The following is a 25419-nucleotide window of genomic DNA, read 5'->3' on the forward strand; positions in this document are numbered from 1 at the left end:
GGAGCACTCGGTGTCACTTCCTACACTTTTCCTTTCCCAGACCCCAACCTCAGTTCCCCTGACCAGAAACATGAGCTCAAACACTCCCCTGAGGCTGCTCTGTTTGCCTCTGCTGTTCAGCTCATGAGCTGCCAGAGAAGGCAGCAGCCCTCCTTGTATGTGTTTTCCAGCCTGGATGACAGGTTGGCACATCACACCCCCCTCTCCAGGCTCATACCCGTAACAAGCCTTTTCCTCCCTTGGCCAGGCTCTCCCCAAAGTCCTTTGGCTGCCGACCCATCTCCTCTCTCCTTTTCTGCTGGAATTCTTCATCCAGAGTAATGGCAGCCAGGCCTTTTCCAACAGTGCCAGTGATCCTGGACACCACCCCTGCTGCACCACCTGAGGGAACAGGGCAGACAGAAAGAGTTCTTGCACAGCTTAACAGCAGACAACACACAAGAAGTTCACAGCAAATCCCCTTCATAGTTTAGATGTGATGAATTTACACAGAGCAAATCCCACAGGTTGTCCATGAGAAGACTCCAGGATCTGCTCTGAAGTCCATATACCCAGAAAAAGGGAACTCTTACATCAGTTCACTACATGTTATATAACATATTGAATGAAATAATATTTTCTCTAATTACTGTAAGACACAGCTGAATAAAAACCTAAGGTAATTGTAACAGTAGGTGGTCTTAAAAACACTTCTCAGGCTCCTCCAGACATTTTAGGTCCATTAGAATTCTGTTTCTTATTCATCCACAGCATGTTACTAATTCAGTTACATATTCAATGTTTCTCAGTTTGGTTGCTCAGTCTACAAAGCAGACATTTAGATGTTCTCAGGTAAATTAGGTGTGAATGATCCACATCACAAATACTGACCACAGTGTGACAAACTTAAATACTCATCAGGGAAATACCATGGAGGTATTTTTCAAAGCAGTAACATACCCACTGTGTGGCCAAGGAGACTCCTAACACCAATCACAAAGCCTTCAGCAAATTCTTCAGGTCCTTGAACAGCACCCTAAAAATGAAGTTTATTAGAAACAGCAAAAACTATGCCTTGATTCATCTGTTTCAAGAATAACTAGCCACTCCTTTACACTGATGCAAGTAAGGCCACATGATTATGTTATTTCTTTAAAATTAACATTAAAACAATTACTTTCTTACCTGTTCAGGGTGTGGAGTACAGTGACAACAAAACTACAACCCTACCAGTATATTCTATTAGCCTGCTATAAATACACAGTTAAAGAATCGGGGAGTCATACCTGGAATGGCTCATAAAAGAAAGCTTCCACTCCCTCAGACAAGCCTCTGATTAAGCCAAATGGATTTCCAAGAACATCTAATCCAAGCACAAGGACATACATCTGTTTCAGGAACTAAATAGTGGGGGGAGGAAAAAAAGGCAAACCCCAATTTACGAGCTGTTGTTACGCACAGTTCACAGCAGAACCCAAAGCTGGTACAGTTTTTAATTTACCACCCAAGGAAGGTGTTAGAATACTCAAGGGTTCCTACTAGAATGAAGATAGGCTTAGGCAAATGATGTATTATATGTATAGACAACTAATATTACTGAACTATTACATTTACTTTTACTATTACTATTACAACTATTACTGAAGAAAGACAAACATAAAAAGAACAGAAGGAATAATTTTAAAAATTTTAAAACACATAAGGACACTTCTGTGTTCACATTTTTGTAATTGTGTCACCAGATCCCTACTCCAGTACCATGAAACAAAAAATTAGCAGCTTTCAGAGGTATTCACCTTTTCTTTCCTATTTTCTACATTCTCTAAAGCACATACTCAAAATTTACAAAAGGCTTGACTAAATCAACTTACTTGTTCACTGTAATGTCTAACAACTCTCTTCATCAGTTGATCTCTCTTGTAGAATTGGTATTTAATTTCAAAGAAAGCAAGTCTGAAAGACAAGTAATCACACATTAGTTATAGATACCCTTCCTCCTTCAATTCCTTCAGATAATCCTGAAGCCCAGTTCTCTCAAAAAGGATCCCAAACCCATTATCCCTCCATTCCTCCCTGTCCCTTAAGGCTGTATAAACTTACACCTGAGCCAGTCAGCAAAGTTTACCATGCATCCAATCATTAAGTGTAGAGTAGCTTTAGTCAAAGTATTTAAAAAAATCCAGCAATTTTATTATCTTACTTGAAAATAACATCATCCACGTCTGTCAGAGTGGCTCCAATGCTTTTCAACAGCAAATTCAGGGAATGGATGGCTATCATGTCTTCCCCCTTATCTGATGCTTCTCCACCAGAAGCCAGAGACAAACTCAAATGCAACTGTCAAGATAAAATTAGTAAAACAAGACAAATCAAGACCAAACCAAAAACCCCAAACCACAGCAGACAGATTGTGTGGTGCATGTGCAAAAAAATCAGTAGTGAAAGAGTGGTGAGTGTATTTTGACTCTGACAAAATGTGCAATTTCAACAAACATGCTTGTGCTCACATTGGTATTCATTTGATAATATAGGTACCTATTTATATTTAACATAGGTAGGTAGTCATATTCCCACGCAGAGGAGTGTCCAATTGCCTGAGAAGTTTAATTTTACACAGTAAACCTCCATGTAAACCATGAGTTAAAATTTAAATTGATTTACTTAAGTAAAATTTAAATTGATTTACTTTACTAGCTTGTGTGTATTTTTGCAACTGGTCACTCTGTGGAGGAAACATGAGCTTTGAACTGTCTTTGACACTGTAAAATACAAATTTTTTTTAGTGTTGGTAAGACAAAAATACTCACACCCTTTTCTTAAGAGTGGAAAGGGCAACAGAAAACTATTTTCCTCTTCCCTTGTTCATCACCATAACCAATATTGTCCCTTCTAGTCACTCACCAGAGGGCACAGCAGTTAACCTGTATGATTTAACTGCTTCAAGATTCCCAATTTTCACAGTCTTCCCACTATCCAGTGGCTTCCAATATCAAGATAAGTCTACTGAAGTTAGGTGAAAAAAACTAGGAGAGAAAAAGAAGCCCCTTCCTGTACTTAACAAGCAGGTTGTCTGACATTTCAAATAAAGATGCAAAAGAAACTTAGAAGTTCTTACTGTTTCTTCAACAGCTTTAGCCAGACTGGGCAGAGGATAATGTTTAAATACCACAAATGTCTTGTTGCTCCCAATGCTTTCCCTGGCTCCACCATTCTCTTCTAAGTTTATAAGCACAGTCATATGAGAAAAAAAAATCCAAGAATCTAAGAGCAACCTAACAGACACCTAATGAAATAACTAAAAACCTGAAATTAGGGTTTATGTGAGAAAAGGAAAGGAAAGTAAGTAAATTTTTCCCTCTAAATTCTTACTCAATCTGATAGGCTGAGAGGAGAATTCTGCTAATTCAGGATAATGTCTAATTACTGATGATCTTTATCCTCTTCCTTCAAAAACTCTCACTGCTTCAAAAGAGACATGAAGACAAGCCCATGGAAGTGTATTTTGTAACAGTTTCTGATACATTACTTGGACACTTTCAGGCCAATATCTTATCTGGCTTTCATTATTACATTGACTCTCCCACTTCATGATGGTTAAGAGTCTGTTTGTACTCATGGGTGACAAAGCAAGTTTTCCAACAAAGTATTAAATTCTAGAGGACAAAACCCCCACCAGGGATGTATTTACTATAAGGAATTAAGAGATTATTAATATCAGGTGTTGTATTAACCAAAAATCTCTCTAGTGCATACCTTAATTGGAGAAATATGGAAATGTTCAAAGAAGCTGAGCATTGACAGGTCTGTCAGGGAAGACTCCATCAGCTCAGTGTTAAGTGCATCCACATCCTGCTGAATTAATTTAGACTGGGTTTGTCATTTAAAAATGAAAAGGAAAAAAAAAGGAAGTTAATCTCATCAGCATATACATAATGTAATTAATCATATATCTAAATATATGTCATATAGAGAGAGGGTAGAAATAACAATCATAGTCAAATACAGTTAACTACTTAAATATAACTGTATCAATGTATTTCTTGTATCCAGAGTAAACAAAAAAAACCCCAAACCAACGACAAAAAAACCACACCACAACCCCACAAAAACAAAAAAACTCCCTCCCCACATACACAACAACTCAACAATTTCTGGGTCATTTTTTCATTTTCTATTATACTGATATTCACTTAAATTCCTCAGTCATTCAAGGTATCAATTCCATAGGTTCTTCATGGTATTTTTTATTTCCTCACAAAATTACAATTTTTATACAGAACATCTGAAAATATAATTCCTAAGAAAAAGAAACTTGTAAGAAAGACTCTTCTACGTCCAGCAGAACAAAATGGGACCTGAGGGTCTACCTATATAAGATTTTATTTAGAGCTGTGAAAAATCTATTCCTTCTACTCTCTTAAGACAAGACACTGTAGACTAACAGACAAATACAAGCCCACTCTGTAAAATCTGCCCTTATTTCTCATTCACCCTTAACACTCTGTAGTCACAATTAAAACCTTTGTGTCAGCCTTTAAAGAAACATTAAAAGAGCAGAAAACAGCTACACATACTCAAACTCAGTTACTCAAACTTGTCATTCAGTCATGGGCACAGCCAGTGTTTAACAGAAATACCAATACTAATTGAAAACCATCTTATTATGTCCCTTAATTCACATTTGTGAAATGCAATATTCCCTTATTTAAATGGAAATTTTCAGGAAATTGCAACACTAAAACCATGAAGGCCCTGTTCCAGCAAAAATCAACTTTTCTCATACATTACCCTTTGTCTTTCAGCTTCGGGGTCTGTAGATGGAGTGAAAAGTTCACTAAGTGCTCCTAAAAATCCCTGATCAATTTTCAGAGCCATTTCCTGGATAAGAACCATGAAGTACCTAAAACAAGAAAACCAAACGTGTATACTTGGAGAATTTTAACTGAAATATCACCTGCTTGCCCTACAGAACCAAAGCTTTGCAAGATTCACAATCTACAGTATCAACTGTCAGTGTACACTCAGAAATGCTTATTGACCACACAAACCTATATTGCTGTAGGTTATTCAACCCTAATACTTTCAAAATTTACCTCAAAACTATCACTTAATAATTCCTACATTCCCACATTACAGTTCCAGGTCCTTCATGGATAACATAACCTGAACAACACTTTTCTTCCTCTTATCCAAGTGCCTCTCTTCAAGTCATATTATTGAACATTTATTTTACTAAAATTCACCATCCTCAAATATTACACCCACACTGGCTGGGTAGAGATATTTGCATTAGAAACCATCAGTATAATGTTTTTGTCTCATTTTTAGTGCAAAAACTCCAGACACAGACATATTCACTAAAGAACATTTTACACTGTTCTCAGACACATTAAGTCATTTGTTGATAGAGCACCAAACACCCAGGACTGTACAAACAGGCAGACACACAACCCTGGTACTGTAGTACCAGACGGACATAATTCTGATTACTAAAGAATTTGCATAACAGCCCCATCATGTGGTCAGCCCCTATTTTCTAAAAACAAGCTCCTTTCAGAACAATGTTTTTTCACAGGACATTTAATTTAATTAAATCCAGCCAAAAGTCAGGAGTTGTTTGCATAGGAGAACATAAACTGTAGAGCAAAGTTCCCCTCTAAAATAGATTTAAAATATATTAAATCCCTAAAATTGTGTTACACCACGCTGCTAAACTCACTTGAATTGCAGTACTTTGCTGTATTCGTTGAATCTAGTGATGACACTGATGTCAATGAAGGGTTTTGGTTCTAAACAGAAAAAGAAAAGTTAAGGATATGCCAAAACCAAATTGCCAAGTTGCTACTTGGCTGAATAAATCTGATATTGCCATATATCAAATTCATAATAAATCTGATAAGGCTTTCCCTTACCTGAATCCAAAGCAATCGACTTGGGAGGGAGTACAGGGTGGAACACAACAGGAAACATGGATCCTGGTAACTGATTATCGACCTAAAACATTATGGCATCATTACAGGAATATTTTAGTGACACCATAAACACAATTCCCATTTTAGAAGGCTTGAGAAACTTGAGACTGTGTTCAAGAAGAATGTCATCCTTATTTGGGGGGAAGGAGGGCAGAGTGAAAGGATTGCTCTGATTTTATTGTGGAATGGTACCCATTAGTTATAAAAGGTCAGATGGTGGGTAGTGTTGTACAAGGGATGCTTCCAGAGGGTCACAGCCATGGAGACTCCCAGGGGCTGCACTGAGGGCACACACTGACTGGAACAGTGAAAACTGCCTTCAGCCAAAAGTAAAACCAAGCTGCTGCTCTGAGCACCACAGGCACCAGCTGTGGAGATACTGCTGCACAGACATGGATAAAACCAAAGCCCTCATGTGCCTGCTGTCAGAGACTGAAATGGTTAATGATTTATGCATTCCAGGATTGCCAAGGGACTTTTGCAGGCTTCTGCAGGACTTTTGCATTACACCTCTGATGGCCCATCAAAGCCCATCCCTCCCCCTCTGCCAATCTTCAAAGGCAGGAAAAACCCTTTGGCCAGACCCCTCAGGAACTCAGCACAGCCCCAGGAGATGTTGGGGGCTCGTGGCATGGCCTGGGACACCATCCATGGATATAATAACTCATAACTTCTTGGAGTGTGGGGGCTTCCCTCCTTCACCCCCAATGGACCAAGGCCACCACTTCAACTGACAGACATGGAAGCTGCAACTCCCAAGTCCCATCGCTGGACCCCATGGGTGGTGACTATAGACAGCCTTCCACTCTCAGCTTTGCTTTCCCTTACTCTCCTTACCCTTATCCTGTCTTTCCTTTCTCTCCCTTATGCATTTTCCCCCCAGGGGTTACCCCTATGATAGATGATATAGATGACAACACCCAAAATGCTGACATACCTGTTCAAACAAAAGTGTTAAAATGAACCCTACCTAGATATGTTTTCACACACTGATTATTCGGTGTCATTTCACTCTAATCCACCCCAAGGGAATTATTGATAAGAACCTGGGTTACACCCCCTTTTTTTCTGGGGTGGGTTGTAACACCTGCCCAGTGCACACAGGAGGGAGGGTGGTACCTGCAGCCAGTAGAGCTGAGCCCGTAAGCTCCTCTGGTGAGGGGACTGTTTGAATTCCACCTGAATTCCCGACAGGAAGTTCCGGCGGATGCTGCACCTGACTGGGAGACGCATTTCCATGGGAAACCTACTGAAGTTCACCTGGAAATGTAAGAGAGCAGAGCTAATGCAGACTGAGAGATAAGCAAACGTTCTGTTCCTGTAAACAGACCAGCAAATAAAACCTGTGGGTTTCCTTATTTCCTGATCTGATCACATGGCTACTGAATCACTCCACACATTCGCTGCATGGAAAGGAACAAAAACCCAAAAGTCAGTCTGATAAAGACATTCAATTGTGGCTTTAGTTGCCCCAAACAGAAACCTCTGTGCCACCTTAGTAACTCTTTCTTCCTGAGTTCTATATTACACTGGATAATTACAGATGTTCACACACAGCTCATTACTTTCCCAGCTGATGCTTTTAACCTGATCCTGAAATACGAAGAACGAAAAAGCTCTCCTTTATTTGGAGACAAATATAATGACAGCTACAAGGTTTGATACCATGTACTATAAATGCACCACTGCCACGTGCAAAACCTCAGTGTTCACAGCTGAGGGGATATGCATGTTTTGCAAATGAAAGGATGATACAGAAAACAAGGCTGATTATGGTACCATAAAATGCCTGTGTTGAACTCGACCTTTCAAATACATTAAGTTTATGCATGGAACACAGGTATGGACAACTAATGCCTGAGAGAGCTCAGGTAAGTGAATTAATTTCCAGATTCTGAACACCACAGGCTCCTTTACCATCTCAAGCAATGGAAACTGCAGCTTACTAAGGAGATAAAACTAAGGTTTCTACAAAGAATTTAAGGTACCTCAATGTGAATATAAGATTCACAACTAACATGCACATACCACACAAAACCAAAATTCATGGAGATTTTTACTTCATAATACAAGTCTGGATAATGCCTCAATATTGCCTCAGTATCACCACAGTACAGAAACATTGTACTGTGTAAAATGTGTAACTATTCAATTAAAAAGATTGCTTTCTGGTTCTATTTCTCCTAAACCAGCATCTATCCTTACTTAGCAAAGCAGAAATCTGTTTTAGCTGTTGCACATGTTCTGCAAACACTTAAACTCCAAACATACCTCAGTGTTGCTGTCCAGTTTATGCCAACCAGGACCTTGGAAAGCTGTTTTTGAGAGATATTTCTGATAGGCTTGTTCCAACAGGTTTATTTGCTTTTGATTAAATGGTTTCCACTTGTGCCTTGGTTTCCTTTCCCAAACAACACCAGAACTGCAAGACAAATAACAAGGTTAACAATTTGAGGCCTTATACCTTTCTTGTGCATGCAAACAATGTAAAATATATTATTCTAATTTCTCAGGATCAAAAAAATATTTCTCTAATATAAGCTAAAAAAGGAGGCAGTTAAATCCTATTGGCTCTAATTTCACAACAGGGGCAAAGGCAAAAACCTTATCTTTAATTAAAAAGGTTCCGCCTAATTAAATTTGAAATATGTCCCTTTCAACTCTAGTATAAAAATTATAATAAGCTGTCAAATTTTGATTTTTCAAAGGAGTATTTAGACTTCCCCGTGCAGTACCTAGTAATTCCTATGTAAGAGATTTCTTTTTTATTTTCATTGTTAACCAGAGAAAGTCCAAGGCCATGGATTGACAGGTTTATTTCTTGGTCAGGCTGCTCCAGCTCCTCTGCTTGTCGTGCTTTAGAGACCAAAGCCACGTCATCTGTGAAGAGCAGCACCCGCTGCCGCCCGTCCAGGAAGGACACCCAGTGGATCTGAGTGTTGGCATTGTAAGGGAACTGCCCACAGTCATCCTGCATTGGGGGAAAAAAGGGTATTAATGAGTAAATCCATGATGCTGCTGTATGTTACAAGCAAGTTTACAGACACACCCAAACCAGAACTCAGTGTTCTCCTTGTTTGTTTGCTTTACTGCCTCATGAGGATTCGGCTGCATCTCGAATCCAAACACTGAAAACAAGTTGGAGGTTGGGATATTCCAATTTGGAATTAAAGTGTTACTTTTCACAACAAAAATTGCTAAAATTAATTGCAAAAATCTTCTGGCTTTCCTCCCCGAAAATTCAGGGCACTTTGGCTTTAAATATTTGCTATTCTTTATTTCCTTGTGAGTTATCACAAACATCAGTGACATGAAGTTAAGAAAGATGAATCACTAATTATACAAAGAATTACTAGAGCTAACAACAAAAGCTATCAACTAAAACATAATGGCATAGCACTAGTATGTAATAAAGGAAAGGAGGGGCTTTTTCCCCTTTTGTAAACTAAACATTCCAGCAATATTTGTGGTTTAGAATAATACTGGAAATCATTAGGAAACAAAGGCCTTCACAGCAACACAAAAGGTAATGGGAAAGAAGGCAATAAATTACAAACCACAAAACAGCAAAACCAGACAACTATTAGGATCTCTGCACTTCAAATGCAGATATTCCTTATTTTTTAATTTGTGAGGCAAAATTAAGATAATTGAAGCCCTTTTCTCAAAAGCCCCAAATAATCATAAATGTAAACATAATTATAAAGTAAGGAAATCAGTTTCAAAGTAAAAACATTTTAAATGTAAAAAATTTGACCCCAAAAAGTGTTTATATGGTAAAGCTGACTGGATTTGGTTAACTGAGTTCAGTTGAGTGAAATTAAACCTATTCCCGGCAAAAATGAAACAAGAACTTACTTTCCTGTCCCTCCTTTTAGCTACTAATCCTTTTTAATTTTCTTAACTGTGCCCAGTCAACAGAAAAACCACCTCTGAAGAATTCAGATTTTAGTGTAAGGTGCAAGCAGGCAGCTATTTAGAGACATGCACATAGGACTTCATTTAGCCCACATTCCAGTTAAGTGAGAAAAACCTTCCTCCATGAATGTTTGCTTCCCATTCTCCAACAAAACCCTTGCTCTGTCTTATCCCAGAATTACCTCTGCTTACAGTTCCACTGTCCCTGTTTCTCTCAGTCATTTTCCATCTTGGTCATTATTATTATTTTGCCCCCACTTCACACGTTCTCCTGTTTTAGTTCTGCCTGAGTTACAAACGTGGAAATAGCTCTCAGTGAGCAATTCAGAATTCTCTGCTCCATACAAGCATTTCCCACAGGAAGTGAGAGTCACAACAGTGGGGGTTTTCTCCATCTTTAGGGAGATACTTAAGGCAAATGCAGCACTGCTGGAAAACTGGTGAATTATTCATCCTCTCTACTCCTTAGATACTTCCACAGCTCCTACACTTGATGCTCCTTCTTCCATATTCACAAAACCCAGAGCAAATGCAAGCTGCAGTTTGTGTCTGATCCTCTGAATATATTAATCTAAACATCCAAAATCTTGCTGCTTGACAGGAGGCTCAAAGGTCTCTTACAGGACAAGACAGATGTGAAGTTACTGAGGAAGCTTTCTGCCAGGTAGTTTTAACCTTGTAACAGTCCTAGCTTGGTTCAGCATTTACTTCCCCCCTTCTGAAGTTTACCTTCAGTAGGTCATGTTCACCAAAATTTTGGCAGTAGCCCCAAGTCAATTTTCTTGGTTTGGTTGGATCTGTCCAGGCAAACAGGCACACTTGCCTTGGTTTCAACTCCATTTCCTCTTGTAATCCACTGCAGGGGAAAAGCAAAGCAGCAAAATAACAGCATTCACTGGTAAGGAGCAGTGCTGGAAGGGGAGCAAGCAAATCACAGGGCTAAATCCTCCACCTCTCCAGCCTCCTGGGGTGAGGTGGGAAGGAGTCAGGCCATCCACTCCAAACAAGGCCAGCTGGAGGTTCACCAGCTCTTGGGGAACCAGGATTTATACTCCCACTGTTTTCTCTCCACTTTCTCAAACTATGAGGAAGACAAAATACTTCATAAAAAGAATATGAGAAAGAAAAGGGGTTTTCATCTCTTTTTCAAGGTCCCATAATGGTAAAAGAGAACTCCTTTCCTCCCCAGGGGTCCCCCCTGGTTAAACAATCAGTGGTGAACAGTGTCTGTCTGTACCTCTGTCTGTATCTGAGGGAGTCCCACGGGGTGTGGTTCACAATCAGGGCTGGGGCAGCTCCCTCATGGTAATCAGAGAAGCTTATGAGAGTAGAGTGCTCTGAAACATTCACATCCACCAGCAAGCCCCCATTCTGCAGAAGGAGTTAGACAAAGTCCAGTATTTAAAGTCCAGTTCCATACATAAATTCAATTTAGAACAGACTAAACTGCTGGTTTTAGATCAGTCTTTCGCTGGCCTCTTACAAATGAAATAAGGAAATGTCCCCTGCATTATCTAGTAACAGCAAGCTCAAACACATTGGTTGCTGACTTTAGGTGGGTATCAGTAGCATCCACAAACTCCTTGTTGATTTAATTGAAAAAAATATATTAAAATTAAAGATTTTTATTCAAATAACTTCATTTGGCCAAGTTCAGTAAAAAGTAAAGGTGATAATTCCCTTCACTTTCTGTTACAAAACTTAGTCACATTTAAAACTGCAGGTTCCTGCATACTCCTTAAAAATGTGAAGGTCTAGACAAACTTCAGTGTAAGTTTGTAAAGTACAACAAATATACATTAACAAAAAGAGCAGAAAAGTTCTGTTCATTAAACCTCTAAACATTTCATCCTGAGTCTTTCTCCTAATGGCTTCTCAGTATATATGCAAGATATTTCTGAAGCATGTACAGCACCACTTTTCTCATTTGCTTATACAAAGGAGGTACTTCATGCTTTCCCTTTGGGATTGTCTCTTCAGACACCTTTCTCAAAATGCTCCTCTAGCAAGATAAATTGACTTTTCTGCTACATTATAAGATCTGGAGAAGAGGTGGGAAGGGACACATCCACCTTTGAAAAAGATGCTTCAGGAAACTGGAGAGCTGGATTATCCTCACAATCAGTTGCATTTCAGTTAGTTATGATGAGCAATACATCCAAAGCCTTGTCTGAACATGCTACATTTATATACACATTCTGTAATGCTAGGCTAGGGGGAGTTCTGAAATCAGTAAGATTCAGCTGTTTGACTCATAAATTAGTTTGCCCCCAAACTGTGTGTGTCCAACATGCAGTGGATTATCAAGAAAATAAAAAATACAATACATTTTAGGATAACTATTTAAACAAACTGAAGGCACCCAAGACATTCCCTCTGCAAAACCCCAGATGTCAGAGGTGTAATCTAAGCATTTTACCATTCTACAATTTGAACTTAATAGCAACAGAGTTGTTCATCTTCTTATAGGGTTAACACAAGTAAATCCCCCTGACTACACAGCTACAAAAACATCAACAACTCTGCAAAGTTGATTCACAACCTTTTTTATGCCTCAGAACTGAAGGGCAGTGTATACACAGTTTAATTTGGATGATTTTGGTGAGTCAAGCTACCAGAGGGCTAAAATGGAGTTTAAGAAGGGAGCACACAAAGGCAGTCTCACCAATTCTTCCAGTCTCAGCAGAGTCCCATTATCCTGGGCGTTAAACAGGAATGGTTTGGATGGGCTCTCATAGCCAACTACTCTGACACAAAGTTCACCAGAGGAGTTTTCAGGCCAGAATGGAAGACACTGTGAAACAAGAAATACATGTGACTTGAACAGTTCCTGTATGTTCAGTACAGTGAGCCAGCAGGAAAACAAACAGGCTGGTGACTATTTCACATGCCTTAGTCCTTACCCAAGTATCTCCTGATGAACATCTCAGCTACATTTACTAAGTTACCTAAACTGAAGGACTTCATTAATGTACCAACACATGCAACCTGTGCTGCTCAAGTTCCCCTGAGATGGGAGGTACCCATGTCATCCATCACAAGTGACAGCTCCCATGAGAGAACTGCTCCTTCCTCAAGTGACACCTAGAGACCAGTTGTTTGTCTGCAACAACATCCAAAGGGAAAACCATGAAGCATTCATTACCTCTGAAGCTGAGATATAATTCCATTTATTAGTTGGAAGAGAGCCATTAGGACCAATTTCTCCAACTTCAAGTTCCAAAGAAGATTTGTTTGCTATTGTGTAGAATGGAGTGAAGGTAACTATCCTGGTCAGGTTAAAACTGCTCATTTTGATGCTGACTCCAACCTGTCAAACAAGGACAATTTGAGCAAACAATCAACAGCAAGCTCAGAAGAAAAGTCAGGATGGAAAAAAAGGAAAAGCCAACGCTCTAATTACAAAACCTGGCACACAACACTCCTGGCTCTGAACACCTGAAATAAAAGAACCAATGACATGGAGTAAAGTCAGCAAATTATGCAACACAATTAAGAAAATAGTCAAGTAACATTTTGTAGCTGTAGCATTTTGTAGCTGTAGCATTTGTGGAGAAAACCCAACAGGAATCCTCTAGAATAAATAAAGACAACCTAAAATGACCATTACCATCAGAAAACAAAGCTAATATATGGAAACACAACTCCCCACATATCTTTATTCTGCTTAGTTGTGGAAATGTAGTCTTGGATAAAGGCTGAAGATCTAAACACTTGCAGTTATGAATTATGCTGTGAACTCTTCTCTCCGTTATGCACATTCACCATTGTGTTTTCAAACAGCCCAGAACTGCACATTTGTTATATAAACCACAATTAGGAATTCAGCTGCAACTTCTGTTGGTGAAACTACTTGTTGACAGGTGCAGACCTGAACAGCTGGGGCATAAATGTTATTACCCTAAATGTTAAATATTTCCATGCTTTAAAAGCAGTGGAAGAAGTGAAACGAAGGCCTTAATGAGGGAAAGAGTCAAGGCAAAAGAACCCCAAGAGAGCTTCCTAAAACACAGAAAGATATCTTACCAGGTAGTCCATGTTATTGGCTGAACACCTCACACATCCATAGCTTCCTACAGTATCAAGGGAAAAGCTATTGGACCAAGTGCTGGTTGAAATACAGAGCTGGATCTACAGACAAAAAACAACAACATGCAAAGTAATTCAATAAATTCACTGTAATCCTACAGCTTGTGCATTATGGAGTGCAATCATATCACATGGAGCAGTATAAAGACAACACATCAGTGCTTTCAAAACCTTCTGTAAGTTTAGATAACCTTAGAAAGTAGTATCATTATTCATATTCTGATTAGTCTGTGCCTGAGTTCTGGAGAAGATGTTACAGTACAAGGCAGAAAAATAGAGGAGCACTCATTGTCTGCTCATGGCAGCACACACATACACGGCAAAAAGCCTACATTTTGGGGTGCCTCACAAACTTGAAGAGGTGGGAGGAATAAACACTCTTTCTTCAACCAGTTTTTCAACTACTGTTGGGTAAGAAGAGTTATTTAAAAGGAACGAAAGGCCACTTCTGAAAAAATCTTCTGCTGCAGTACTCTTTACTTGACCATGCAAACATCACACCAAAACAAAAAAAATCAAAACTAAAGAAATGTGTTTAACACAAAACAGCATATTTACAGTGTGCATTTTAAATGCCAAAGTACCAAAGAAAGCAACTGCCAAATGAGTCTTTAGACTTAAAAACGACATAAAAATATTCTTTATATGAAATATCTGTGTGCTTTCCCCCTCAGAGCAAGACTTTAAAATCAACATACCTTATTTTTACTAAAAATGTTTTTCTTTTTAAATGAGAACAAAACAATGTCTCTGTAGTCTGCTGGATGCTTCACATGAGTGTCTTCAGCTCGGTACTGGAGAACACGGGAGGTCTTGTTGATGATCCAGTAGGGACTGAACACGGAGAGGCCGAGGCGGCTCCCCACCCTCCTGGTGTGGATGTACACGTCCACCGTCAGGGAGGCTGCACAGTGGGACGTGAAGCACACGGGGAAAAACTCGGGCATCCCATCATGGATTTTAAGATGCCCATTCCAGTCTTTGCCTTGATATTTTAACAGCACCAGTTCCATTATTTCTCCACTGATTCTCGAATGGAAAACGTCTGCGGCGCTCCCCTCAGTTAATTCCCGGGCTTCTGCTGTTCCCTGGAGCAAAAGCAGAAGAGGCAAATTAAGATTTTAATATTTAAAATAAAGGCATTCAAAACCCAGTATTTTATTCTCTTGCAGGATGCAAATTTCAGATATCTCAGTACAATGTGTCCTAAACTCCCATCACTTTTATTTGGGACTGATCCTCTGAATAATGTGAGATCCATTGCACTTTTCCTGCAGGACAGTAATAAATTCTTAATTAAGTCTTAGTTCTGGGTTTCAGGAAGGCAAACTAGTTCCAATTTATTCCCTGTCTCCACTCACTCTCTTCTCTCACCCTCCCTCCTCCATGATTTCCAAAGGTTTTGGCAATGAGTTCTTACCCAATGCTTACTCTCCTGGGTGTAACACTGAGCAGGACAGTGCTGCAGATGTACAGCCAGGGCTTTTCCCACTGAAGATCACCCAAGGCAGAAAGCCAGCAGCTCTGCCACACTATTTAGCAGCACCACTTTGCTCAGGCAGTAGCATCCCACAACAATAGCTTTCCTAATTTTTCCTAATAAACAGTGTATTTTACTGTCTGAAATAGTGGCCAGGCTTCATTAGTCTAGGGATGTGAAGACAACAAGCACAGACCCATCTAGAGGTACAGTGACTTGAATTACTACTACAGAGATTTGAATTACTACTTTCTGGCTCCTCAACCAAGGTAATTGCACTCTGTCCTATGTGCTGTGAGTCCAAGTACTGAAGGACACTGAAGGTAAGGAAAAGTGGGAATAGTGCCATTAGGATGTTGCACAGAAGTGGAAACAAGATCTAAATGAATGCCACAGCCAGTCCTGCAAACAGGACAGACCAGAACAAACAAGGGTGGTGGTTCTAAATCCTCACATCTGTTGTATTTGCTAATATCACTCAGATTTCATGAAGAAATATTAGATACTGAAAATACTGCATGGAGAGGGAAATGGTCTGTGTAGCATCCTGCAAAAATTCTTCCAGTTTGTGCAAGGATGACCCCACAATAATCATCAGTAAAGAATCAGTGTTAGAATGGAGAAAAGCTGCATTTTCTATATGAAGAAAAGCTCTAGAAATTGTAGATCCTCTGTCTTATGCCTCTTCTTGAGAAGCAAAAGACATCTTGCAAAACACAAACAGTATCTCAGAAGAACGTAAAAGAAAAAGACCAATCCAGTACAGGATTCATATTTAAGGAGCAAGGCAGAGTTGGCCAGGTACATCCAAATTCAAAAAATTAAGCCCCAGAAGTCCCAGAATCAATCCATGATCTGCCTCATTCATTTACAATTAAAATACAAAACCCAACATTCATTATCTTACACGCTACATTCATCTGCACTTCTAAGTAAATACAGTCCTACTTAAAATTGAGTCAAGGATTTACAAATAAACCCTAAAATAACTTACCTCCAGTAAATATCTCAAGGAGTATGGCAGAAGATTCCTCACAGTGAGTGTGGGGTACAGGTGGATAATGTAGGCTGGATCCCACTCCTCTTCATAGGGTGAAATAAAACTGAGTTCATCAGGTACAGCTGTTGAGCTGATGATCAGAGGCAGGAAATTGGTCTCCATGGCTGGGCACTGTAACAAGCACTTCACTTCAGTGCTCCTGTGCAGCTCCTCCCTCCAGGCAATGTAAGTGGTGGACTCTCTGAACTGCCCCTCGAACACCCCCATGGGCTGGACATACAGCTGACACCTGCAGGCAGGGGGCAGGAAGTGGGACACAACAGATTTGTATTGACAGACAACTTCACCCACTTTGAAGTCATTGCTAACACTCTAAGCACACTCACTACCCAATCACACAGTCACAGAATCAATCAGGTTGGAAAAGACCTCTGAGATCATCGAGTCCAACCTCTGACCCAACCCCACCTTGTCCCCCAGACCAGGGCACTCAGTGCCACATCCAGGCTCTGCTCAAACACCTCCAGGGATGGCAACTCCACCACCTCCCTGGGCAGCCCATTCCAATGTTTAATAACTCTCTCTGAAGAACTTCTTCCTGGTGTCCAAGTTAAACCAGCCCTGGTGCAGTTAAGACCGTGCCCTCTTGTCCCACTGCTGGTTCCTGGGAGCAGAGCCCAAACCCACCCAGTTCCCCCCTCCTGTCAGGGGGTTGTAGAGAGTCAGGAGGTCTCCCCTGAGCCTCCTCCTCTCCAGCCTCAACAACCCCAGCTCCCTCAGCTGCTCCTCATAGCACTTGGGAAAAGGTTCTGGATTTTGGGTTTTTATCCCGGTCAGGGAGACTTCCAAGTGCAAATTCAAGCTCCCCCAGCAATGCTGTATTTGTGCATCAGACTCCCAGAGAGCAGCCCTTCAGAGCAAGGAAAGTTTACCTGTATGAATGCAAAGGAACATGGAATTCTTCCTCTGGCCTGGATATGCCAATTGCCTCCAGCACCTTGGAGCCTTTAGCCAGTTTATAGATCATAAATGGGATGGAGAAATGGTTCTTGATCTGGAATCAAAATGCAGAATTTTCATTGCATTTCTGTGGTACAGATTTCTAAAGGAAAAGGGATGAATAACAGGAAGGAAAAACAGCAATAGCAGATTTAACCAAACTCTCTAGAAAACAGACTTTATGTGTCTTAAAATAATTCTGAAGGAGACAATACACAAGCATATGAAAAAAACTCTTCATTCTAAGTCCCACGAAATGAAAAACACACTTAAAATGCCAAATTGTATAAAAAGTATCCTCAGTGTTGAGGATATTAGAAAGCCAAAAGGAAAAGGAAAAAAACGGATTTTCCATTTATCAGGAACACACACACACATACAGAACACAGCTCAAAATTCATTTAACAAATAGAGCAAAATACTTAATAATTGGCCTTTAAGTAACTTCTTGGAAAAGCTACTAAAAAAGAATTTAAAAAAAAAAGTTACTCAAAAAGATCTCAAAAACGGCATTAAGGAAGAAAGGCCAAGTCACTCCTTGAAGAGCAGTGCCTGGGCTTTGGGCTGGTTTGTACCTGCAGAGGGGACCGTACAGTGATGACCTTGTTCCCTTCTGTGGCATCAATCTGGACAATGATGGAGTCTGAGTGCCCAGCAAGGCTCCTGACGTTGTACAGGCGGCGGCCTGGCTTGGCTATGGGAACACTCAGTGCCTCTTTATATCCCTGCAGCTCTGAGCCACAAAAACATACCAAAATCTCAGTCAGGCAAAACAAATCACACTACCATTTCCTGTCTGAACAGCTCCCAACAGTTCAACAGACCCCAACAGTTCAACAGCAACAGCCAGGATCAAAGTTCTCTCTGGCAAAAGCACCTGAAATGGTACTTGAGTACCACTGAAGGAAAGCTTTAAGGTCCAAATACTCCTCAAGACTGTAACTTTAGATCATGATTTATACATAGCCCAGGAAATACCCCAAGCAGTAAACATAGGTACTTGTTGGGTGAGTTAATGAAATGCAACACAGAACATGGTCTTTGTATCAAGGCCAAGTACCTTCAGATGGGATGGGATGGAAAGGAAAAACTCAGGAGATTATGTATTAGTAGCTGTTGTATCCTATTCTCTTTAGAGTGTTTTCTGGCAAAGCTAAAAACCAGAAACATAACTGCTCTTGAGTAGCTGGGTAACTACAGGAAGCCAAGTAAGGGTAGGGGAAATGAAGCTCCTGTTGAACAGGAGCTGGAATGCACAGGCCTGTGTCACAGGGTCTAACATGGTCTACCCATGACTCCACTAGAATGTCGTCCACTTCTCCAAAAGGGGAAGAAAAATTATTGTGCTTTTTACTCTCTGAAAAACTGAAGAAAAGGAATTTTACAAGTTTTTAAGAAGTCCAGTAGCTGTTCTGTGGGGTTTTTTAATTGGCATCAGTATTGAAAAGTGGTTCAAACACCATGTACTCGACACACATTTCCACCCCCTGATTTAACCCTGTGACCCCCTGTTCCCACACCCAGCTCCTCAGCACATACCAAAATTCAAGGAGAAGAGGGAGCTCTCCTGGCGGTACAACGCAGACAACCTCCCTCGCTGGGGAGCTTCAAAGGCAGAGTATTCCAGCTCCATGCTCTGCCCAACCTCTATATCATTCAGCTTTTCTTTTCCAGTGGAACCAACTATCCGAAAACTGGAGCTGGGAAGCACTTTGAGAGAAACACCCAGGGCATTTTTCACTATGAAAGGGGCTGTCTCTTTAAAGGAATAGTCAAACGTGGATGCAGTTGCCTCTGAAAATGCCTGGAATTAACAACAAATAAAAAAATGTCACACATCAATAAATGCAAGATATCCAGAAAGGCAGTTCCCAGCAACTATCATTTTACAGAGGGGTAAAATTATATATAGCAAGACCTATGCTTTGTAGAGTAGTACTTCAGGGAAGTGAAGGTTACTTCCAGAGAATTTAATTTTATTCTGTGGTTTGCAGTACATGTTGATGCTACAATAAGCATTCCTGCTCCTCACTGGGCATTTTTCCAGTTCTTGGGTTGTAAGAGAAACATAAGATCTGGGACAGAGAAGTCACAAGGACATGGAACACGCACGTACTTCATATTCAATCACAACTTATGCTTACAAACATTTGTTTGGTTCCACAGAAGCCAGGGGAACTGACTGCCAAGAGAGACTTACAGTATTAGCAAGTACTTACAGAACTGCTACAAAACTGGTTTTAATTTAGAATTAAAAAATAAATAGGCATAAGTCACATTTTGTAAAAACAGTTTAATTTAGTAACCAAAATTTCTTCACCCCCTAAAAAAAAAGGAGGGAAAAGCAGTCTAGATCATTCATAAGCACACCTACTACCACAAGAAAAATAGGGGGAAGAAGTATTTTTAACACACTGGACAATCTACTCCTATAGTTTCAAGGCCAATCCTAAAATGCACACTTTTCTTAGTATTCAATAAAGGAGAAAAACTGGAAAGGAAGGTAAATTTCTCTTTTAATATTTCAGAAAGAGCATTGTAGCAAATAGTTGTGTTTATTGGAGCATTTCATTTTCATTTGGCCTGCATGTATGACCCTTCCTTAAGTCCTGCATAAGCACATTTGTTGCTCTAACACAGAAGCTGCTTCTTTGAAAAGCTTAGCACCACCTTTTTGCCAACCCTAAAGGACTAATCCCAGTAAAACTCCTCAGCCCTTCTAGGTAACATCTGTCAGAGCTGCAGGACAGCCACTGACTTGTGACTGGCAGCCAATAAACTTCTTTAAAAAAGAAAAAATCAGAACTTCCTACAGAACCAGATAATTCAGTTAGAACTACCTTGGCCAGGTTACTGAAAACAGCCAGACAACACTTGGATATTGTGATGTTCATTGTATCCTTGGAGGAGATGTTAATGAGAGTTTGTGGCTCAGGAAGGACAATGAAATCATCCCCAGGCATCAGACTTCTCTCTTGGACAGGGTTAGTTTTCATCTGAAAGAGAAGTTTCATTAGGTCTTTATGAACACAGAAGTTACTTTCTCCTGTGTTAAAACAGGAAAAAACTTGACCTACACTTGACAATTTCACCAAAAAAGTACAACTTGTAAAGCTCAGATGCCTTAAACAAATATGGATATTTTATACCAACACTGAAGGCAAGTTATTTTCTTTTTGTCCATGCACTGGACAATTAACATTATTCAGAAAAACCTTAAGATGTCTAAAGATTGATTTTTTTTTCCCCAAGTGAAACTGCACATCCCCCTCAAATCAACAACATTCAAAAGGTCAATGTTCTGCCACATAAAACTTTAAAGAAATTAAAAAATAGCTGCCTATTCAAACCATTTCACATAGTTTCAAGTAGTTTACATACCTCCAGTTTTAAATTCCATTGCTTCTTTCCTCCTTCAATTCGCTCAATAAGTGGCTCCCACACTGCATAAGTTTCATTGTAATAATGAATCTAAAGACATAACCAAAATTAAACAAAAACAAAGGACCAGGTTCCTTCCAATAGAAATTATTATGTAAAACGTTAATAAGCAAACTATCAATTTTGGAGGTTCTAGCATTAACTTTTAATGGCTTAAAAATTAATACACAGAAATGCAACATATCATAAATTTTTCCCCAGTAAGATCATTTTGGAAGAGTTCATTTTCTGGCTTGCTTTAAGGGCAACCACACATCCTGGTAACACTGTATCTTTTTAACACCTTCAATTAACATCATCAAGTCTCCATCCTCTCCTACCCTGTTTGAGAGAACGACTTGGAGACCAGAAACTTCAGTGCCACGAGTACCTCATTGCACTGTGAAATAACAGTTAGTCTGAGCAAAACAGTCTCAGTCTGGCCCACTGGAATGATTCCTCTAACTCAGAGCAAACATCTGGATTTTAATGCCCTTCAATCACCTCAAATCTGAATAGAAGTTGTGGACTCAACAGCTCTGGATGTTCCCAAGTGCCGGGTCCTGCCCTTTGGCCACAACAACCCCCTGCAGCTCCAGGCTGGGTCAGAGTGGCTGGAGAGCAGCCAGGCAGAGAGGGAGTTGGGAGTGTGGATTGACAGGAAGCTGAACAGGAGCCAGAGTGTGCCCAGGTGGCCAAGAGGGCCAATGGATCCTGGCCTGGCTCAGGAACAGTGTGGCCAACAGGGCCAGGGAAGTGATTCTGCCCCTGGACTCAGCACTGGTGAGGCCACCCCTGGAGTGCTGTGTCCAGTTCTGGGCCCTCAGCTCAGGAAGGACATGGAGGGGCTGGAGCAGGTGCAGAGAAGAGCAACAAGGCTGGGGAAGGGATTCAAGCCCAAGTCCTATGAGGAGAGGCTGAGGGAGCTGGGGCTGTTCAGCCACGTTATGCTTGGTCACACTTGCCTGACTGCTAAAGAGCTCCTAACAGCATTACAATTTAAACCTATTATTAATTTAGCACAGACAAAGTGTACTAAAAAGTTACTTGAATGTCAGGAGACATACAGAAGTGTTTTAAACTGCTAACAACTGGATCCCACACACCTCCAGTGACGTGTCAGCAGAGACCTCCATCAGCGAGGACCAGTTTTTAAGGACACCTGAAAATGCAGATTCCACCAACAACAAAGGGACAGTCCGGTGGCCCAGACCACACTCCAGGGTCATCTGAACTGATTTCACCACAATGTCAAACTTCTCCTGTTTCAGAATTTGTTCACGGTCCTTATAAGTTTCTGTTGCTTCTGTGGCCACATCAACCCCGAGGAACCAGGCATTGCACTCGTCTATGGGCTTCACCTGCCACAGATTCTCAGCAACTTCAGCTGCTCCTCTAGAATCCTCCTCTGTTGCCTTGGGTTTTATGGCAGCCATAATGGTAATGACAGTATTCAAAATTATGGGTGAGATCTTGAACAAAGAAAAAAAAATCTTTTATTGAAGTACAAAATCTATTATAAATGGAAATAGCAAATATTACAGACCCTCGTAAGAGATGCAACTTAAATTTCAAGGAACAGAATCCATTCATGGACCTCCTCTTGTTTTCCTCTCCTGCAAAATGTCCCAATTCCTCCCTCACAATCCCACAGGACCAAGAACAAAATTCTCAGATTGGAATTTCCCTTTGGCCAATATGTGGTACTCCCATACCAGCAGCCAATATCCACCTTTTCCCCGCCACGCTGAAAAGCATTCCTTTGTTTTTAAGATCCCTGAGGTGTTCACAAAAGCCTGTTGGCAGAGTTCTGTACCCCACCACTCCAACTGGCAGCACAGTACAACTGTCAAAGGATTTCTGCCTCAGGAACAAGGGACTTACAGTTAAAGGCTCTTCATATCACAAATGCCTATTTGGGAACTTTTTACAGGAGAATCAGCAACTCACATCCAGAAATACCTTCACCAGAGACACAATTATTAGCTTACCTGTTAAGAACAAGGTATTTCACATTGTGTACCATTCTGGAAATCATGTTAACAGCCTTATATCATCCATGTACCTGGGGGTGTGTGCATTCTTGTAAGACTAACTGAAGACAAAAATAGTGGTGGTGGCAGCAGGGGGAAAGGTTATTTCATAACTTTGGAAGAAAGTGGTAGGAGGAATCTCAGAATCTGAAGTATTTAAATGAGTCCTTTTTGGTGAAGGGACTGTCAGCACAAGGAACACATAATGACTTTTTCCAACACGGAGCAGCTCTAAAAATGTTTATTTCTAGAATTAAAGTAATGGGGAAAATGCAAATTTGAACCACCAAAAACCAAGCTACAGTTTGAGAAGCAGCTGTTCTTCCAAAGACAGTTTTAATAATCTTACCTTAATAGTAAGTTCTTCTATTGTTACTGCCACAGTCTGTAATCCTGAGACATGCACCATATTTTCCATGACCAAGGAACATGGTCGTAACACCTGAGTGAAAAAACATCACTTGATTATTAAGGTGACTCCTGGAATCCAAACATTTCAAAAGGTCTTGTACTTTTTTCATCCCATAGGCCCAGGGCATGCTGACCCCATAAAGTAATGACACGTTTCAGAGCAACAGCATTTTTTCATGCACTGCCACACATTCCAGCAGCCCAGTTTGCACAACAGCAATTTTGTACTGAAGATTAAAAGTCACTGAAATAAAAGCTTTTGACCTAATGCTTAAAAAACAGACAAAACCCAACACACAGACTGATAGTACAGTCAAAAAAACAGTGGTTTTCTTACAGTAGTAACATTCTTGTCTTGTTTTTCTTTGAGAAAGGCACAGGCCAACACTTTGAAGCCATTCACTTGAGCAGTCATCCTCTGTGCATCCCTTCCAGATGTCAGAGAAAAGTCACATTGGAAGGAAACTTTTAAGGCAGGAGCATCAGCATTGGTCAAATTAGCAACAAACACAACTTCTGGGTCCAGAATCACAGCTTTTACTGTCATATTTGGCCGTACAGGTATTTCTGTGAAAATAAATTTAAAAAAAACACCCTTGAATATAAAAGGTTTGAAAGCATTACCATGTACATAATACTGAAACCATGCCTGGAAATTGCTACCCAATTGTAGAGGTACAAATTTAATAAATAATGTTTCCGTTTTTACAGGAATACACTGCTGAAACTCAATATCACAGTGTTCAGAAATGAGCAGCAAACTGGTCAGAACTTTAGCTCTGAACAAATTGCTCAGTGCTGTAGAAGGACAGGATTAACTCTGCACATTGTAGTCAAAGCCCTGCCTCTACAGAGGCAAGCTGGAAATAGTTATTTTCTGGCTCAACACTTAAAGTGACTCACTTTTTTGAGTGAACACTTACAAATCAAAACCAAATTATCAATACAGAATTTCTTGTCTGAATATGTTTGGTCTCCAAACAGAAGGAGAGAATCATATTATATTCTCTCAGCTAAAAGCAGGACACTTTACCCTAGTGATGGATCAATCCCTTTGGTTCTCAGTGAGAGGTGGGAGCCTCCTGCACACCAAACTAATCACAGGGGTTGCTCCTGCCTAACACTTGCTGGAAATATCAGAATATCAGAGCTCTGCCATGGAACAGGAGCCAGTTTGAGGCTCAGGGCACTACAGGAAAAGCAAAGGAAGCTGGGCATGGTGGGTTGCAGCCACCAACACATTTGGATAGTCCTGAACATTCCTTGCAAGTGCCATTTTCCTGGAGTATCATCCCTCCTCCACCACAGGACTTGGGCACATCTCCAACAGGGGAAGAGGAGAGCAAGTGAACTGCTTGCTCTCCTCTCACCAGGGCAGTTCATCAAACCTCAGGGTCACTCCTGGTGCTCTGCCAAGGTCCCCAAAAGAAAGGGAGGGCTGTTGGGAATCAGCCAGACAACACACCCCACAGGTGAGGTCTCACCACAGCTCAGACAAGCCCAGCAATCACTTCAAACCAACAAAATACTCTTAGAAATGGTCTTTCTTGCCCTTGTTTCATCATGCTTTACCTCCAGTCTTCAACCAGAAAGAGGAAATCAATATACACTGTCAGTGGCCAATTCCCACATTTTGAAGAATAATTTCATTTCTCAAGTCTAATACCAAGACAGCATCTTGAAAACTTTTGGAGGAATTGTTTTCAGTGTGAAGTCTTGCAAAGGAGGGGAATGGGGGTGGAGGTGGAAATTGGTTTTACAGACCTGTTTCTGGCTTGGATTTCCCAGAAGCAACTTGCTTTAATTGGAACTGTGCAGATCTTTCAGTTGAGGATGCTGGCATCGAGTTAATGAAAAAATCTGCTACTGTCAACAAAAACTCCATACTGGCACATATGTACAGTTTGTCAAGGACTGCAACAACTCCAGTTCCATTTTTATCCTGCTTATACCTTATATCTATCATAGAACTGTCATGTGTGTCATCTTTCTTGTCTATCATTCTGGAAAACAAGTTTAATAAGAAACATTTCAAACATGGATCTAGAAAAACAAGGATACATAAGCAGTGCCATTTTTTCTCCCCATAGTGTTTATAAATAAGGATTACTCTACAAG

At 40.4% G+C, this 25419-nt stretch overlaps 1 protein-coding gene across 7 annotated transcripts in view; it reads right to left on the bottom strand.

Moving 5' to 3' along the window:
• Positions 1-25419, bottom strand: part of VPS13C (vacuolar protein sorting 13 homolog C) — an 86476-nt gene that overhangs the window by 17611 nt on the left and 43446 nt on the right. For all 7 annotated transcript variants that reach the window (XR_007900292.1, XR_007900291.1, XM_051770449.1 and 4 more), the window contains 28 exons: positions 25066-25304; positions 23639-23868; positions 23240-23332; positions 21964-22329; positions 20819-20908; positions 20278-20433; positions 18977-19241; positions 18013-18170; positions 17371-17492; positions 16433-16727; positions 14657-15046; positions 13896-14000; positions 13015-13179; positions 12535-12663; positions 11107-11240; positions 10599-10725; positions 8687-8922; positions 8223-8373; positions 7071-7211; positions 5892-5973; positions 5699-5768; positions 4768-4879; positions 3733-3846; positions 2180-2316; positions 1851-1932; positions 1266-1379; positions 940-1015; positions 218-381 (listed from right to left, as the gene is read on the bottom strand). Coding sequence is in view for 5 of the 7 variants with exons in the window: in XM_051770449.1 (XP_051626409.1) it covers positions 218-381; positions 940-1015; positions 1266-1379; positions 1851-1932; positions 2180-2316; positions 3733-3846; positions 4768-4879; positions 5699-5768; positions 5892-5973; positions 7071-7211; positions 8223-8373; positions 8687-8922; positions 10599-10725; positions 11107-11240; positions 12535-12663; positions 13015-13179; positions 13896-14000; positions 14657-15046; positions 16433-16727; positions 17371-17492; positions 18013-18170; positions 18977-19241; positions 20278-20433; positions 20819-20908; positions 21964-22329; positions 23240-23332; positions 23639-23868; positions 25066-25304 (4543 nt within the window). In the remaining 2 variants the exon portion in view is untranslated. The remainder of the gene's footprint in view (positions 1-217; positions 382-939; positions 1016-1265; positions 1380-1850; positions 1933-2179; positions 2317-3732; positions 3847-4767; positions 4880-5698; positions 5769-5891; positions 5974-7070; positions 7212-8222; positions 8374-8686; positions 8923-10598; positions 10726-11106; positions 11241-12534; positions 12664-13014; positions 13180-13895; positions 14001-14656; positions 15047-16432; positions 16728-17370; positions 17493-18012; positions 18171-18976; positions 19242-20277; positions 20434-20818; positions 20909-21963; positions 22330-23239; positions 23333-23638; positions 23869-25065; positions 25305-25419) is intronic.

The sequence above is a fragment of the Manacus candei genome, unplaced genomic scaffold, assembly GCF_025592945.1.
Source record: "Manacus candei isolate 608988 ecotype Guabito, Panama unplaced genomic scaffold, ASM2559294v1 h1tg000119l, whole genome shotgun sequence".
In the NCBI taxonomy this organism is placed as follows: domain Eukaryota; kingdom Metazoa; phylum Chordata; class Aves; order Passeriformes; family Pipridae; genus Manacus; species Manacus candei.